Raw genomic sequence first — 17,052 nt, 5'->3', positions numbered from 1 at the left:
CACCTGCTGAGGACTGCCCTAGAACAGGACCCTGCGACACGTGCTGCACACAGGCCCAGCAGAAGCCACTGTGGTGCCCGCCCCGCAGACCTCTGAAGAAGGGGAAACCAAAGTTCCCCCGAGGGCCTCTAATTTATTAGTTCCCAGTGTTACCTAACAAATTGGAAGTGAACGGACACGAGCTCTGTTCATTCGTGCTAACGTGCTTGCGGGTGCCAGATAAAGGGCTTCTCCCCGCACCCTGCGTGCCGCCCTGCCCTCTGCCAGCAGCCCCGCGGTCCCCATGTGCCGGGACAAGGACTCAGAAGCCAGGAACCGGGCCCCACCCACCACCAGCATCTCTCCAATTCAGGTCTTTATTCAAAGTGGCAGGAGCCTCTCCATGTTCTATGAAAACTAACACCTTAACTTCAGAACATTTAGGGAAGCGAGGAAGTTCATTTTCTTTAAAAAAAAAAAAAAAAACAAAAACAAAACCACAACCAGTTCTGGCTGACTCGAGTACTTTGGAGACGCGGTACCTGATCCAACACCAGCAGGCCAATCTACGACCGGCGTGGCCACCGTGGGCCCCCAGGCAGGGGAGGAGGCAGACGGGCCCGACAGTCCCTGCTCCTCAGTCCAGGGCGCCACGGGGTTCGCCGCCCTGCTGCCGGGAGGGGGCGGAGGCTGTGACCTGGCAGCGAGGCCCACGTGGCCGCAGCAGCACAAGGGTTCCCAGTCAGCCCCGGCCTGACGAGCTCCGCACAAAGACCCTTCTCCCCACGCTCCACGAGCAGCCGCGCCCTTCAGCGGGTTGACGTCAGGTGGTTTCTGCTGTGCGAAAACCTGCGGAGAAGAAGCCTGGCCTGGAGCGCAGACAGGGTGCGCCGCTGCTGCTGGGGAGTGGGCAGTGGGCGGCCGCAGGCTCGGGGCCCCGGGTGCTCGCCGAGCAGGCGGCCTGCTCTCTGAATCGAGCCCGTGGGCACAGCCGCTGAAGGTAAGCAGGCCGGATGGTACGACGGAGAGTGGGGGAGATGCGCACAGCCTCGTCTCCAGCGAGGGCCTCACCTCTGCACCCGCTCCACCAGGTGAGCCATCAGCTTGTCCGAGATGCCAGGGCAGGACTCCTCAGCCAGGCTGAAGGCGTTCTCCAACTCCTCCAGCGCCCCCACGCCCCCGCCGCTCTGCTTGTGCTTCTCCTTGAGCTGCAGAGAGACCCCCGTGCGCCTCAGCCGCGAGCTCCCGCCGGAGCACGAAGCCCTCGGCAGGGAGGCTCTCGCGGGAGGCTCGCGCCAAAGGCTCCCCGGCCCGTCCCCGGGGCCGGCGCACCGCGCCTCCGCCTGCACCAGAGACCTAGCAGTCCTTCCACCACAAGGCTGGGCTGGGCTGGGCTGGGTCCCACCAAGTCTGGAGGCTCTGGTGAGGGATGGAGCCAGAGCCCAGGGCGCCGGGGAAGGCAGGTGCTGCCCCGTCCCCGCGCCGCAGGCAATCTCAGGTCGTGGTTCTCAAGAGGGGTTGCTACCGGCCTCTCATGCTGGGGCGGGCCAGGCTAACCACGTGGCTTCCTCCCAACTGAGGGTCACAGAAGCTCAAAACCCCAAGTGCCCTGCATGGCCAGATCCAGACAACCTGACCCCTGGCCTCCTGACCACCCACGCGGTGGGAACCGGATGGAGGATCCCCACCCTCCAGCAGACCTGGCAGGCAGCAGTTAGAGACCGGTCAGCCCCGTGCTCCTGCCGCACACCTCACAGAAACAAAACGGGAAAGAGCCTGTGTGCCTCCCAGGGCACCCTGTCCAGCAGCCTCGACCTCAGGCCCAGCCCACAGAATCAGGAGCCTCGGGGTGCACCTGACCAGCTGGATGAAGCCATGCTCGCCACTTCCCTCCTCCCCATGCACGTGCAGGGGCTCCAGCGGCCCACGGCCCCACCCCCACACGTCCCTCAAAGCCCACGCCACCCGCTCAGCGGCCCAGGGCGCTAGCGGCCCTGGCCCACCCCTCTGACACTCTGCCACTTCCCTCCTGGCCCTGCCTCGCTGCCAGCGTGGGCACGTGTCCCAGCTGAGCCCCACAAGCTCCGGGTGCCTAGCCTGTGACAGTCCCTGTCTTGCCACCTCCCCCTCTCCAAGCTCCCCCCTTGCATTCCAGGCCCCTCTGGGTACCCAGATGCCCCTCCACCCCACCACTTCCCTCAGACAGGCTCTCAGCATCCCGTCCTCACTCCCTGGGCTCCGGGTGCTGCTATCACCTAGGTGGGAACCAGGCCCATGACCGGGGTCTGGGGTACCTGGCTGCATCGTATTCCTGGGGTGTTACCAATCACCCATCAGCAGGTGACATGAAGGGGGACAGGACCACTGAGGAGTCACCCTTGAGACCTCCCTGCCCTGGGCCAGACTTCCAACACCGAGAACTGAGCCTCCCAGGCTCTCTAAACAGGTGACCGTCCCGTGTTTATAATTCAGAATAAAAGGTCACAGAACACTAGTTTTGTTCAAGGACCCCAACAGGCTGAGAACTCGGGAAGGTCACATGAGGGTACTTTGTCCCAACCACTTCTCCTTTGCTCAGAAAGCCTGGCCCCCAGATCCGGGCCCGACCACAGTGGGTTCCGAGGGGCCTGGAAACCCCACACACAGGGTGGGCTGGCGGCACCCCTCACTGTAAACCTTGTGTAACACTGCGTGGAAAGTGTCCGCAGGGCGGCACTACAGCCCTCAGCCCCAGGGGCCTCCCTGGCCCGGCCCTCACCTCTCCAAAGACAGGCCGGACCAGCGTGGACAGGCATTGCGACCTCGGCTGTCTCTTGATGGGCTCCGCAGACTGCAAGGTCAAAGCGAGAGCAGGGTGAGCAGGGCAGAGGAAAGAGTGCGCACCCAGGGGGCAGGCGTGCTCCCTCCCCGTTTCTGTGAAAGCACCCACGCCAGGGTAACTGCCACCCCCAGAAGCAACCCCCCACCCTCCTGGCCAGGTCAGACCTTCTGGGGACCGTGCAGGGCTGTCCCCTTGTGCAGCTTGCTGTGCGGGCTTGGCCGGATGGTGGGGGGGAACGTCCAGATGGGACCCTGCTCTCCGTCCTCAGCATCTGCATCGCTGGGGTGGAAGGTGAAGGGTTGTGAGGGCCCCGGGGGCTGGGACTTGGGAGTTCCAAGGCCCACACTTTGTCTAGCCTCCCATTTATTTTGGAGGCCACCTCTTAGCCCTAAATGCGAAGTAGGCCCGCCTGGGCTTCAGGGGCCCATGGCCCCCGGCCGTGAGGGTGTGTGCCGTCCCGAAGGGCCCCTACATGTCCGAGTCCTCGGAGCTGGACTCCTCGCCGTGCCCTTCCGACTTCCAGCGCTTGTAGCGGTCGATGAGTTCCGTGAGGAAGGAGGTCTTCTTGGTGTAGCGCGTGATGAATTTGTGCTTCAGGAGCTCCTTGGCAGTGGGCCGCTGCCGGGGAAAAGGAGGCAGGTCACCCGGTGACAGGGACAGCTGAGCTCTGCCTTCAGGCCCTGGAGCTCAGTGCTCCCCAGGGAACCCAGTGGGAGGAGGCAACCAGGAGGCTGGGGGGAGGAGCTCCCCTAGAGCTAAGCCGCTGGTGGGTCCCACCCTGGGATCAGGAGGGGCTTGGAGCGGAGGGACACCTGGCACAGGGAAGGGGCCTCAGGCCCACTCACCTCCCGTGGGGCCTGGTTCCCAAGCAGCCCCACCGCATGTCGCCGCTCAGGCCCCTCCCAGCCCGCCCCATGGAGTCAGGGCCCCAGGAGCCAGCGCCACCACGGGACAGGGCTTACGAATCGGGGGTCTTTGTTGAGGCAGGCCTCCACAAACTCCTTGAAGGGCTTGCTGTGGTGGCCCTCCAGGGTGGGCGGGCTGTTCTTGGGGATCAGGAACAGGACACGCATGGGGTGGAGGTCCGAGTTCGGAGGCTCGCCCTTGGCCAGCTCGATGGCTGTGATCCCCAACGACCAGATGTCGGCCTGGACAGAGACCCGCACAGGACCGTGGCTGCCAGGGGCTCCCCAGGCTGTGCTGCAGCCACCCTCCTACCCACCTGCGTGCCCACCTTAAAGTCATAGGCCGACTGCTTGATGACCTCCGGTGCCATCCAGAAGGGGGTGCCCACAAACGTGTTCCTCTTGATCTGCGTGTCTGTGAGCTGCCCCGCCACCCCAAAGTCTGCCAGCTTCACGTCCCCCTGCTCCGAGAGCAGCACGTTGGCGGCTGCTCAACAAAGGACAGCAGGTGTCACCCTCAGCAGGGCCCCAGCCTGCACACAGCTGCCCGAGGAAGCACAAGGCCACCTGGGGACACAAGCGCGTCTGACTCAGGGACCTTAGCTTTCCTCTCCAGCCAGTGGGCTGGAGACCCAGGGCCACAGGCACCGCGGGTGGGGAGCTGCAAGCATGGGGGGCCCACCTGGGCGCCCCCCAGCACGAGCTCCAGGGCCCTCCCAGGGTCTGCCTCTCATAACAAAGCCCAAGAGCAGAGCCACGGCGCGGCAGGCAGAGGGGACCCTGACCCTCGGCCTCACGCTCCCAGCTGCCTCGCCGGCTCAGCAGGGCTGGCCACAGGGTGGGGTGGCTCAGACCCACAGCTGACGCTCGGATGGGGGACCACGAGCAAGGATTGTCCCTTCTCACAAAAGGTACAGACCGAGCGCCTGCACCATACAGGGACAGGCGACTACCTTCTATCCGACGGAACTGCTTGGTTTCCGGCAGCAGAAGAGAGTACAGGCCAGAAGCACTGAGCTACAGGGTCCCGGGCAACCAGCACCCCCAGCCGCACACCCCTCCCAGCGACCTGCCCCCACCTCCCACCCCGGCGCTTCCAGGGTCGGGGGGCACAGGGACCTTTGATGTCTCGGTGGATCTTGCGCTCCGAGTGCAAGTAGTCCAGGCCCTTCAGGATCTCCCGCAGGATGGTGGCGATGTAGGTCTCCTCCAGCGGCCCGGGTTTAAGCTGCAGGCAGAGGAGGGCCTCAGGCACCCCCAAACACAGACCAGCCCTTCCTTCCACGCCACTCCAGACCCATCGCCAGGGCCCTAACTCGACCACCTCTCTACCAGGGGAGGGGCCCTGCGGACAGCTGGGACCTCTTGTTCCCTTAACAGCTCCTGATTAAACGAAGCTCCGCGTGCTGAGTCAGGTGGGGGTTGGGGAGGTTCTCCGGAGCGCGGACACTGCTCTCTTCTTTGTTGCAAAGAGGGTCCCAGCCACACTGCCGAGCCTGTCTGCCTGGGGGCCCCCACCTCACCTGCACCCTACAGGCCCCGGACCCCTCAGCACAAGCAGTGGAAGGGGACTGCAAACAGCAGTTCGTTTTTTGGCTTAGAGGGCTCCTAAATAATACACGATACACCAGAACGGCAAAGGAGAGGCCAGGGGCCTCAGACAGTGGGTCCAGGGGTGCTGCTGGCACAGCCCCCCACAGCAACCTCCTCCTGTCTGCTCCTGCCCACGGCAAGCTGCCCACTGCTGCGGCCTACGCCTCACCAGGTCCAACGCAGAACCGCCGCCCAGATACTCCATGATGATCCACAGCTTCGTGCTCTGGGACCAGAGGAACACCTGTCAGCATGGGGCAGAGAGCAAAGGGGCACAGCCGGGCCAGGGCCCCAGGACACACCCTCCCCAGCAGGGGTGACTCCACAAAGGGGCCCCAGCAGCCCTGTCCAGCTCCCCTCCTATCAGACCCCCAGTGCAACCACTTTGCAGACAAACCAGTGGCCGAGTCCCCTACGCCCACACCCCATCAAAAACCAGACCAGGAAGATGGCAAGCCCAGCCAGCACTCGGGCTCCCTGTACCTGCACCCCAAGCAGGCCTTCCCCTGGGCAGGCCCCCCAGGAGCGGACACTGGGCTCCGGCTGCAGGGGTTGCAGAGTGCCCCCGGCAGGGCTCCCAGACACTGTCCCACAGGGGCTGCCCCAGCCCTGGGAGATGCCCACAGCCAGGTGAGGGGTCACCATGACCCTTCAGAGCTAACTAGACCCCACTCACATCCTCCACACCCACCTGGCCCTTGGGACGGCTGTTTCTGGGGGACCCGCTCCACCGTGAAGATGGGTCTGCGTTCAACTATTGGGGTCCCTCACCCTTCAGACCAGGCCTCTCTGCCCGCCCCACTGTCCCCCTGGGGGGCAGACCCAGCCCAGGCCTTCTGAGCAGGTACAGGGACTTCCAGGGTCCCGCAGCTCCAACCGCACAAACACTGGGCATCATCACTCCACCTCTCCGAACGCAGGCTGGGCCGGGGGCGGCTGTCACCGGCATCTACTGAAGCAGGCCCAGCACAGAGCAAGCCCTCCCCACCCCCCAGGCACCTTCAGGTAGGAGCCGAAGTAGCGGGTGATATATGGGCTGTCGCACTGGCTAAGCACAGTGATTTCCTGCTGGATGTCCTCGATCTCATCCTCGGCCTCCTCCAGGTCGATGATCTTGATGGCCACCACCTCCTTGGTGCGGTTATCAATACCCTTGTACACCTCCCCGAAAGAGCCCTTGCCGATACGGTCCAGCTTGGTGAAGAGCTCCTCAGGGTCCACGCGTGAGTGCTGCAGGGACACGGGGCGGGCAGCCCGTGAGGGAGTGGGACGGGCCAAGGTGACCATCCCCAAAACGAGGAGCCAGGGAGCCCACCCGCGTTCTCGTCTCCTTTCTTCTCTTATCCCTTTTTGTTCAGAATAACTAAATGTACCCTCCACACAGAGGAAAAGATCCTCCGAGAGCAGAAAGGCCCGGGCGCTAAGCAAGGGATGAGGTCATGGAGCAGGTGGAGGGACGGCGGGGACGGTGAGGCTATCCCATACAACTGTGGGGACAGCGAGGCTATCCTGTACGACCGTGGGGACGGTGGGGACGGCGAGGCTATCCCGTACGACCGTGGGGACGGTGGGGACGGCGAGGCTATCCCGTACGACCGTGGGGACGGTGGGGACGGCGAGGCTATCCCGTACGACCGTGGGGACGGTGGGGACGGCCAGGCTATCCCGTACGACCGTGGGGACCGTGGGGACGGTGGGGACGGCGAGGCTATCCCGTACGACCGTGGGGACGGTGGGGGCGGCAGCCAGAGTCTCTCATGAACCGCGGACCTAGTTAGTAAGAACAGACCCAGCTACCTCTGCACTTGTAACAAACGGGCTACACTAAAGCAAGCCTAGAAAAGTGAGTAGCAGGCGGAGACCCCCCAGGGAGGGATGAGGAATGGACCGGCACTCACTCATTCTCCTGTAGGCCTGGGAGACTCTTAAACAACAAAGTCTATGAATTAGAACAGAAAACAAACCCAGTACGCATTATCCAAGCTCTCCCTGCTCAGCTGCAAGCCATGTCCCTTGGAAAGGGCTCCCTTTCTCGCCCCACATCAGTCTTCAGGGCAGCTACACCCTCACACCAGCACAGACTTGAGAACTGATGCTCTCCTGGATGCTTAATCCTGGACATGCAAGTATCCCAGAAAACCACTGCATGCAGTCCTCGGACCGAAATCCAAACAAAGCCTGAGGGGTGCTGAGCGGCTGGGACAGACAACGCCCAGCAGTCTGAGCCCCAGGACACGGCCGCCGAGAGGCGTCCATCCGTGGGCTGAGGACCACACTCTTGATGCTGACCCTCCCTGAGTCAGGGGCTGAGATGGTCAACGTGGGGGCTCCATGAAGGATGGCAACACCCCTGGGGGTCCCCCTAGCCCCCGCCCACATGGCTCCCTAGGCTCCTGAGAACACCAAGCCGCTAACTGTGTTCTCAGTCAGAGGCTGTGTGCACAGTTCCAGAGTGACGAGGAGGGGCGGGGTGCCCCAGGACCCATGCAGGGGTTTGAGGCCCTGGGCAGAGGCGAGGGTGGGGCCTAGCGTCTTGTCCAAACAGAGGCAGAAAGGGCTTTCTCGGGCTCGGGGACTCAGACCCACCAGGAGGTGCCTCCCTCCAGAGGCTGCTCCCACACCCCCAAGCACCTATCAACAAGGGGGCGTCTTGGCGCAAATCTAATGTGGCCAGACATAAAAAGGAAAAAATCCCAGCTCACCATGCATCAGCACTGACTGCTGTGTGCACCAGTGCTGGGAAGGCCCATCCTGGGGGCAGTGGGTGCCCCACGGTGCCAAGGAGAGTCCTCCAAGCACGGACCCCGCACACACCTGGGAGCCCACCTCAGGCTCACCCCCAGGCTGGGCCCACAATGAGATCACACGTCAGCAGAAACTGCCAATCAGCTGCCTTCCCAAGGTGTGTAACTGGGAGGGATGATCACCCAGCACACGCAGGCCACACCCGAACACACCACAGCACCTTCCCCAGCCCCGAATCTGAGCACCAGGCAAGCCAGAAGACCGAGGGCCCCCCGGTGCTGGGAACTTGGCAGGAGAGTTGAGTGGAGCGGGTCCTGGCAGGGGTCAAGGGGCCAAAAGCAGCATCGCAGAGTCCCCCGCACAAGGCAGGCTGGGCAAGGGGCCAGGCCCCTCCGGCAACCCAGTGAGGCGTCCACGCTCAGCCTGGCCCAGCCAGTTAAGGAACGTGGCCCTCCTCACCTCCTCCCCAGACCGGCGGCCCGGTCCCAGAGCCAGCACATGCGGAGGACAAGATGCGTGTGGCCAAGCTACTGCCAAGTCCCCAGAGCCAAGGCTGAAGGCTTCAGCAGGACACAGAGAGCTGAGCGCCACTCAGGTCTCTCGGGCCCAACTGTCGGGCAGCTCCGTTCCTGCTGCGCACGCTCTGAAGAAAACCAGGACAAGTGAGGCATGGGGCTGCGAGTCACAGCGGCTCAGCTGTCTTCAGAGTGTGGACGGGGGCGTGGATCACAGGATTAGAACCCACCCGGAACTGAGAGAAAGGCCTGGCAGGGGCACGCCATCAACTCCCAGCCCACAGTCAGCACGAAAACGCCTTCCTGCCAAAGAGAGAGCCTTCTCCACCTCTGGGGCGGGGGGGATCCCCACCATTCCCTGCTCAGTCCCGGGCTTCTCAGGGGAATGTGGTCGGGGAGACGGCCCCTCGGGCCCACACAGCACCTCCCCACCTTCCCGAATGCTCCTTCCGTTCACTCAGCCATCAGTGCCCCTGGCGCGCAGTCTGGCACACCGCTAGCCCGCAGCCCTGCCCCTGCCCCACACACGCTGCCACAGCCCCGCAGGGGACCCCAAGAGCGCCGCCCCAGAACTCCACTCCATCTGGTGCCGTGCCATCATGTCCTCTGTCACTGGAGAGAAAGTCCCTCTGCTGAGGTGGCCTAAGAGAGAGCCGGGGCAGGCAGGCCTGACACCCAGCAGCACCAACCAGCACCACTGCACCTCCAGCTCTCAGGGGTCCCCTGCCCACCCTCAGCCCTGTGGAGAACACCGCATCAGTCTCCACACAGGCCCAAAGGTGTGTCTGTCTGCTCCACCATAGCAGCCCCACCAGGGAAGCCCCCAGACAGGGTGCTGAGACCTCCACTTGCCTGGGAGCAGCACATGGTGGCCCCCGCAGCCAGAGTTCCAGGCCCCGACCCCCAACTCTCACCCTCCTGGAGTCTCCACCCCTGCAGGCCAGTCAAGTCAGCAGACAGCGTGACAGGAACGCCCCTGCCTGGAACCCTCACACGACAAGCGACAAGCGTTATCACAGGGACCCCGTGTTCCCAGCTCCACGAGGAAGGAAAGGCAAGCAGCTCCCAGGTCTGGGCTGCTTTTCTAGGCAATGCACAGTCTGGGAAATCACTCAAGGCTCGAGTGGCTCTGCTGGTTGAGACCCTTGTTCTCCAGCCCTAAAGCTGCCAGGTCTGGGGCCACCGTTCATGTCACCCCACAAAACGAAGGGAGCGAAGCCATTCCCACCCAGCACATGACAGGCGGGGCAGCCAGCGCCAGGGCACCTGCAGCCGTGCTGCGGGCAGGGCAGGAACCACTGAGGCGGAGGGGAGCCGGCCACGGCATGAGCACAGGCTGTGGGGGAGCATGCCCCACGCGGCCACAGTGACCACGGTCTCAAGAGAAACCCAGGCTTCCTGCCACTGACAAAGGCCGAGTCTACTGGCCTCTGAAAGGACAGAAGGCTTCCTTCCTTTGGGGTCCCGTCCCCAGCTCCTCCACGCCTGCACCCCTGCAGCAGGTGTGACCTGGCCGCCCGGGGCCGACACCAAGCACCATCGGTCCACAGGGACAGGCGCAGCTCACGGCTCCAATTTCTCATTCCGGAACCCACGGGAACTACTCCCACAGCTTTTTTTTTTTTATTATTTCCTGTATTTCAAGGAGGAAAAGAAGAACAGCAAAGAATATTTTTATTCTGAGAAAAACGAACCCTTGAAGTAAGACACGTCCTGCTATTTGATTACGGGACAGTTGAGAGCTTCAGCCCCAGGTAGACTTGGATTTGAAACCTCAATCTGTCACTTTCTAGCCAACTAACATTTCTAAGTATCCAGTTTTTAAATCTGGGGGGCAAGAGCACCTGTGGGATAAGGGTGCTACAGGAACCACAGAAGACAAACACGTAACAGCTGAGCGCAAGGCCTGACTGGTTTTAGTGCCCCATTAACGTGCACCGAATAACCGTCACGTAGGTAAGATGTTTTTTTCAACTCAATTCTTTTTTCTAGTCAGCACCTTTGCATCTGAAGTATGGAAATAAACCCCGAAGCCCATGACACGTGGTTGTGTGGCATTCTGTGGAGGTGGGAACAGCAGTCGTGGGATTTACAAGGTGGGGTTTGACAGTCACTCAGCGCGCGCCCCGCTCCCTTCTCGGGTGCGCCTTCTTTGCAGGTTCTGTCACTCACCAGAACCAGGACTGGGCTGAGGCAAGTGAGGCTCTCTTCCCGATGCAAAATGTGCCCTACAGCTCTTAAAAACAAGCTGGAGGCCAGCTTTTCCCCCGGCGTCACAGGCATGCAGCTTACAAGACACCAATGTCAAAACGAATGAAGAACCTGCTAGCTTCGCTGAGCATCAGTCAGCAAGGCCCGGTCCCCGTCTGCAGCCACAGCTGGTCCAGGATGCCCTGCTCAACAGGAGCCCCCTGGGGCTGCAGCTGAGCCCTTCTCCTGTTCCTCCTCCCCCAAGTTGGGCCCACAGACCCCCTGCTCCTCCCTCGTCTCAGTCCCCCCCAACCCCCCAATTCAGCACGCAGGGGCCAGCGGAGGGTGCTAACAGACAATCCCAAACCCCCAGCAGTCCGCCTAAACCTTGCCCAAGCCAACCCTTCAAGGAGAACAGAAGCAAACAGGGAAGAAAACCTGGCTGTCAGAGTAGTTTCCTCGACTTCAGGTCAGCCTCAGCTCACACTGTTCTCAAGTAACAACGGAGGGGGGCACAGAGGACCAGCCCCCATGCTGGCTGCCCTGACCCTGCCCTCCCAGGGCCAGCAGCAGGTGCTCGCTCCAGGCACCCTCAGGGCACACCGTGGAAGGCCCCCCGGAGTCAGCAGGTTCACACACAAGGCCAGACCCCTCAAGGCGGCTCGGGGTTGGGAACGACAAGAACTCATCAGTCAGAGAAGACACACAGTAGGCACCTTCCTGGTAAGGCTTCTAGCCCAGGTCACACAGGTTCTTCCCAGCAGCCTTCTCCATCTCCCCTCAAGAGCAACAGGCTCCTGGCCTCCGCTCTCGTACACGCCAACCTACGCCGCTTCATCACGTTCCCAGCCCCTCCTGCCTGCCTGTCCACAGACGAGTCCCCACAGCCTCTGCCCCAGCCCAACACGGCCAGCTGACCCTGGCCCGTTCGGACGCTCAGGTGTGGACTCTGACCTTCAAAGACCCTCCCAGTGGGAAGATCAGGTTCCCAGAGAGTCCCACCCAGGCCGCCCAGCCCCGCTCTGCTCCAGGCGTAAGGCTCTGCACAGTCCCCACGGTCCCCGCAGGGTAGTTCTGTTTTGACGAGTCTTGCGGGCTTCTGCCCCAGGACACTTCACACCAGCCAACCTGAGGCAGCCCCTGCCCCACCCAGCCTGTGCCCCTCTGGACTGCTCCCTATCTGGCCTAGGGATGCACATCACCGGGGTCACCAACCAACACCTTCCCTTCAGCCCACCCTCCTTCACGGGCTCCATGCTTCTGAAACCCCAGAATGTTCTGGGAGACACAAATGTCCCTTCGTGACCCCGCGCTCTTTCCTGGTCAGTGCTCAGGTCTCTAGGAGTTCGGGCAGGCCACTCACAACCCAGAAACCAACTCTTACCTGGTTGGCAAATCCCCTGAGGTGAGCCATGTCTGCGATGCCCTCAGACCATCCGTGGCAACCCCAGGACGCCCCTAGATCCCGCCTTGAGGCTCTGGAACCCGGCTCCCTCGCTTCAGTCAACTGGAAGGAGAGCAGGCCCGCTCCACGCTCCACTGGGGCGCACGGGGCTCCCCCGGGCCAGGCGCCCCCACCCATGTCGTTCCTTGAGGGCCCCTCCCACCTCCCCCCGGCCTCCGCCCTTCCACCAGGCCCGCTGACCCCCACCCAGGGCCGGGTCCCGGAGCCCCCTCACAGCCCCTACGGCTGAGCCCCGCCCCCAGCGCCCTGCCCCACCCGAACCCCGCCCCGCCCTGCGCCCTGCCCCCACCGCAAGCCCCGCCCCCAGTTCCCTCAGCGCCCTCCACCCGCCCACTGTCCCCACTGCCCGACCCCCCCCACCGCCCGGCCCCCTCCCCAACCGCCCCAGGCGCGGGCCCACCCCGCAGCGCGCCCACCTCCGGGGGGCTCCATCCCGGCCTCCCCCGGCCCGCTCCTCAGTGCCCACGAAGGCTCCCACCCGCAGCCTCCCCTCGCCCGGGGACGCCCGGGCCCTCCAGCCCGCGAAGAAGCGGCAGCGGCGGCGGCAGCCGGAGAAAGCCCAGCGGCTGCGACGGCGAGAGCGATGCGCGATGTCGTGGCCTAGCGCGGGGTTCTCTGGGACACCGAGTCCCACACTCGCTCCGCTTTCGGGTGCCCGCCGACGCTGGACTACAAGTCCCGGCAAGCCACGGGGCAGAGCTGTGTCGCGGGGCTCGCTGGGACTCGGAGTCGGGCTTCCTGAGCGGCTCTAGACCACGTCTCCCAGCAGGCTCCGGGGGGGCGGGGCCGGAGGCGGGGCCAGGTGGGGCGTAGCAGCCTGGGGTTGGGGCCGCCCTTCGCTGTGTGTCCTCCCACTCCTCTCCTCCCTCCCCTTCCCGCCCTCCTCCTCCCGCTCCGCTCTCGCCCTCCCCTTCCCCATCTGCCTCCATCCCCCTCCCACTCCCTCTGCGTCCTCCCTCCCAGTCCCCTCCATCCCCATCCAGCCTTCCCTTCCCCTTCTCTCCACGCCCTTTCTGTCCTCCGTCCTGGTCCCTTCCATCCACCTCCCCTCCCTCTACTCTGCATCCTCCCCTCACTCCCCTCGCTCTCCCTCCTCCCCTACCACCATGGAGGGCATTTGGCTGATGCCCTATTTTGTAGGCCCTGCCCAGTTGGCCAACCAACCCAAGTATCTCTGGAGAGACTGATGGAGAAACAAAATGTGGAGTATACAAGCCATGGAATATTATTCAGCCTGAAGAAGGAAGGACATTCTGACACCTGCTACAACTCGGATGAACCTGGAGGACATTATGCTAAGTGAAACAAGCCAGATACAGAAGGGCAAATATTGTGTGGTTGTACGTATACGGAGTCCCAAAAGGAGCCAAATTTATAGAGATAGAGAGTATTTGGTGGGCACCAGGGTCTGGGGTAGGGGAAATGGGGAGTTAATGTTTAATGGCCACAGTTTCTGTTTTGCAAGATAAAAAGAGTTCTGGAGACTGGTTGCACAACAATACAAATGTACTTAGAACTGTTAAGATGAGAGATGCCTGGGTGGCTCAGTCGGTTAAGTGTCTGTCTTCTGCTTCAGTCATGATCCCAGGGTCCTTACTCATCAGGGAGCCTGCTTCCCCCTCTGCCTGCTCTGCCTGTGCTCTCTCTCTCTCTGCAAATAAATAAAATCTTAAAAAATTAAAAAAAAAAACTGTTAAGATGGTAAATTTTTTGTTATGTGTATTATGTCACTTTGGTTTTTTTTTAAGATTTTATTTATATATCTGAGAGAGAGAGAGATCACGAGCAGGGGGGAGGGGTAGAGGGAGAAGCAGACTCCCCGCTGAGCAGGGAGCCTGATGTGGGACTCGATCCCAGGACCCTGGGATCATGACCCGAGCCGAAGGCAGATGCTTTAAGAACTAAGCCACCCAGGCACCCTACTATATCACAATTTAAAGTAAACAAACACAATGAAATAGAAAAGGAATTAAGTTCTGACATGTTACAACATGAGCCTTAGAAACATTATGCCAGGGGTGCCTGGGTGGCTCAGTCAGTTAAGTGGTTAAGCATTAGACTTGGTTTCAGCTCAGGTCATGATCTCATGGGTCATGGGATAGAGCCCTGCTGAGCAGGGAGTCTGCTTGAGATTCTCACCCTCTGCCCCCCCCCCCCCCCCCCGCTCATGCTCGCTCTCTCTCTCAAATAAATAAATCTTAAAAAAAAAAAGTTTAGGGGTGTCTGGGTGGCTCAGTCAGTGAAGCATCTGCCTTGGGCTCAGATCATGATCCTGGGGTCCTGGGATTGAGCCTCCCTCTGCCATTCCCCTCTCCCCTTCCCTTCTCTCCCCCCAAGCCCCCCCCCCCGCTTGTGCTCTCTGGCTCTCTCTATCTCTCTGTCAAATAAATAATTAATAAAATCTTTTTTAAAAGTTTTAAAAAAGGGGTGCCTGGTGGCTCAGCCAGTTGAGCGTCTGCCTTCGGCTCAGGTCGTGATCTCAGGGTCCTGGGATTGAGGCCCACGTCGGGCTTCCTACTCCGCGGGGAGCCTGCTTCTCCATCTCCCACTCTCTCTGCTTGTGTTCCCTCTCTCGCTGTGTCTCTCTCTGTCAAATAAATAAATAAAATCTTTAAAAAAAAAAGTTAAAAAAAAAACCCACATTATTCCAGGGGCTCTGGGACGCTCAGCTGGTTAAACATCTGACTCTTGGTTTCAGCTCAGGTCATGATCTCATGGGTCATGGATTCTCTCCTTCTGCCCCTCCCCCCACACATGCACACACACGCTCTCTCTCTCTCTCTCTCTCTCTCTCAAGAGAATAAATCTTTTTGGGGCGCCTGGGTGGCTCAGTTGGTTAAGTGACTGCCTTCGGCTCAGGTCATGATCCTGGAGTCCCGGGATCGAGTCCCGCATCGGGCTCCCTGCTCAGCGGGGGGTCTGCTTCTCCCTCTGACCCTCTTCCCTCTTGTGCTCTCTGTCTCTCATTCTCTCTCTCAAATAAATAAATAAAATCTTTAAAAAAAAAAGAGAGAATAAATCTTTTTAAAAAATTATGCCAGGGGCGATTCACAAAGAGGCAAATACTATATGATTGCACACATATGAGGCATCAAGAATAGGCCAATTCAAAACACAGAAAGAAGAGAGGTTTCCGGGGGCTGGGGAGGGGGATGTATTACTTAATAGGGACAGAGTTTCTGTTTGGGGTGATAAAAAAAAAAATCCTAGAAATAGATAATAGTGATGGTCACACAACATCGTGAATTTACCTAATGTCCCTGAACTGTATATTGCATATTTTATGTTATGTGTATTTTTTTAAGATTTTATTTATTTACTTGAGAGAGAGAGAGCACAAGCAGGGGAGGGGCAGAGGGAAAAAGAGAAGGATCATGACCTGAGCCAAAGGCATATGCTTACCTGGCTGAGGCACCCAGGTGTCCCTGTAATGTGTATTTTACCACAAATAAAGAAAAGCAGTGATAAAGTGGACCTCAACAAGTTTCTAAATTTTGCTTTCACAGAGACATTGCTAAGACAATGAAAAGACATGCTGCAAGACTGGGAGAAAAAAACTGCAAATCACACTTCCAACTATATTTATATATATATAGTGAATATATAAAGAGCTTTCCAAACTCAACAGTTAGAAAACAACCCAGTTGGGGTGCCTGGGTGGCTCAGTTGTTAAGCGTCTGCCTTCGGCTCGGGTCATGATCCCAGGGTCCTGGGATCGAGTCCCACATCGGGCTCCCTGCTCGGCGGGAAGCCTGCTTCTCCCTCTCCCACTCCCCCTGCTTGTGTTCCCTCTCTCGCTGTGTCTCTCTCTGTCAAATGAATAAAATCTTTAAAAAAAAAAAAAAGAAAACAACCCAATTAAAAAAAAAAATGAGGCCAGACTTGAATAGCCACTTCACTGACGAGCATATATGAATGGCAAATAGCACATGAACAGGTGCTTAACCATCATTAACTATCAGGGAAATGCAAATTAAAACCATAGTGAGGTACTGTCTACAGGCATATTAGAATGGCTAAAATAAAAATAAATTAAAATTTAAAAAATTGGGGGGGCACCTGGTTGGCTCAGTTGGTTTAGCGTCTGACTCTTGATCTCATCTCAGGTCTTGATCTCAGGGTCATGAGTTCAAGCCCCACATTGGGCTCCATGCGTTGAACCGACTTTTTTTTTTTTTTTTTTTTAAGATTTTATTTATTTATTTGAGAGAGAGAGAATGAGAGACAGAGAGCATGAGAGGGAGGAGGGTCAGAGGGAGAAGCAGACTCCCTGCCGAGCAGGGAGCCCGATGCGGAACTCGATCCCGGGACTCCAGGTTCATGACCTGAGCCGAAAGCAGTCGCTTAACCAACTGAGCCACCCAGGTGCCCCCTGAGCCACCCAGGCGCCCCTGAACCGACTTTAAAGAAATTTTTTTTAAACAAAAAAGACAAAAATAAAATAAAGGGGCACCTGGGTGGCTGCTCAGTCAATTGAGCATCCGACTCTTGGTTTCGGCTCAGGTTGTAATCTGGGGGATGGTGAAATGGAGCCCCCCTTGGGTTCCACACTCAGCACAGAGTTGGCTTAAGATTCTTTCCCCCTGGGCGCCTGGGTGGCTCAGTTGGTTGGGCTCATGGAGCCCCCTCACTGCGAAACCCCCCTCCCTCGAAGAGCCCTCCCCCATGGAGCTCCCTTGCAGAGCCCCCCACCACAGAACCCCCCTCCCTCGAACAGCCGTCCCCCATGGAGCTCCCTTGCAGAGCCCCCCCCACCACAGAACCCCCCTCCCTCAAACAGCCCTCCCCCATGGAGCTCCCTTGCAGAGCCCCCCACCACAGAACCCCCCTCCCTCGAAC

At 59.9% G+C, this 17,052-nt stretch overlaps 2 protein-coding genes across 6 annotated transcripts in view; one reads left to right on the top strand and one right to left on the bottom strand.

Moving 5' to 3' along the window:
* FARP2 (FERM, ARH/RhoGEF and pleckstrin domain protein 2) overlaps positions 1–455 on the top strand; it is a 112,332-nt gene extending 111,877 nt beyond the window's left edge. For all 3 annotated transcript variants that reach the window (XM_035006684.1, XM_035006685.1, XM_035006683.1), the window contains one exon: positions 1–455. The gene's annotated coding sequence lies outside the window, so the exon portion shown is untranslated.
* On the bottom strand, positions 343–12,796 carry STK25 (serine/threonine kinase 25). 3 transcript variants are annotated; one of them, XM_035006686.1, is made up of 12 exons: positions 12,630–12,796; positions 12,133–12,255; positions 6,298–6,528; positions 5,468–5,524; positions 4,825–4,933; positions 4,035–4,192; positions 3,763–3,948; positions 3,273–3,418; positions 2,965–3,079; positions 2,738–2,809; positions 1,051–1,187; positions 343–828 (listed from the first exon to the last, which is right to left on the bottom strand). In XM_035006686.1, exons 2-12 carry the CDS (start codon positions 12,160–12,162, stop codon positions 789–791), a joined length of 1,281 nt encoding a protein of 426 aa, XP_034862577.1. In that variant the 5' UTR covers positions 12,163–12,255; positions 12,630–12,796; the 3' UTR covers positions 343–788. The 3 variants fall into 3 exon arrangements, with proteins under 3 accessions (XP_034862577.1, XP_034862579.1, XP_034862578.1); XM_035006688.1 differs by having other exon boundaries at positions 3,763–3,846; XM_035006687.1 differs by having other exon boundaries at positions 12,692–12,792.
* Between the last annotated feature and the right edge of the window lie 4,256 nt (positions 12,797–17,052).

Source organism: Mirounga leonina, unplaced genomic scaffold (genome assembly GCF_011800145.1).
Source record: "Mirounga leonina isolate KUSES-001 unplaced genomic scaffold, KU_Mleo_1.0 Mir_151, whole genome shotgun sequence".
Taxonomy (NCBI): domain Eukaryota; kingdom Metazoa; phylum Chordata; class Mammalia; order Carnivora; family Phocidae; genus Mirounga; species Mirounga leonina.
The sequence above is the reverse complement of the archived record's forward strand: the minus strand, read 5'-3'. Positions and strand labels throughout refer to the sequence as shown.

Coding starts and splice junctions, on each gene's coding strand:
- STK25 (XM_035006686.1), bottom strand. CDS start 12,162: ATGGCTCACCTCAGGGGATTTGCCAACCAG. Junction 5,525..6,297: donor ACTTCGGCTCCTACCTGAAG/GTGCCTGGGGGG, acceptor CTCTGGTCCCAG/AGCACGAAGCTGTGGATCAT. Junction 829..1,050: donor CTGGTGGAGCGGGTGCAGAG/GTGAGGCCCTCG, acceptor TCTTCTCCGCAG/GTTTTCGCACAGCAGAAACC.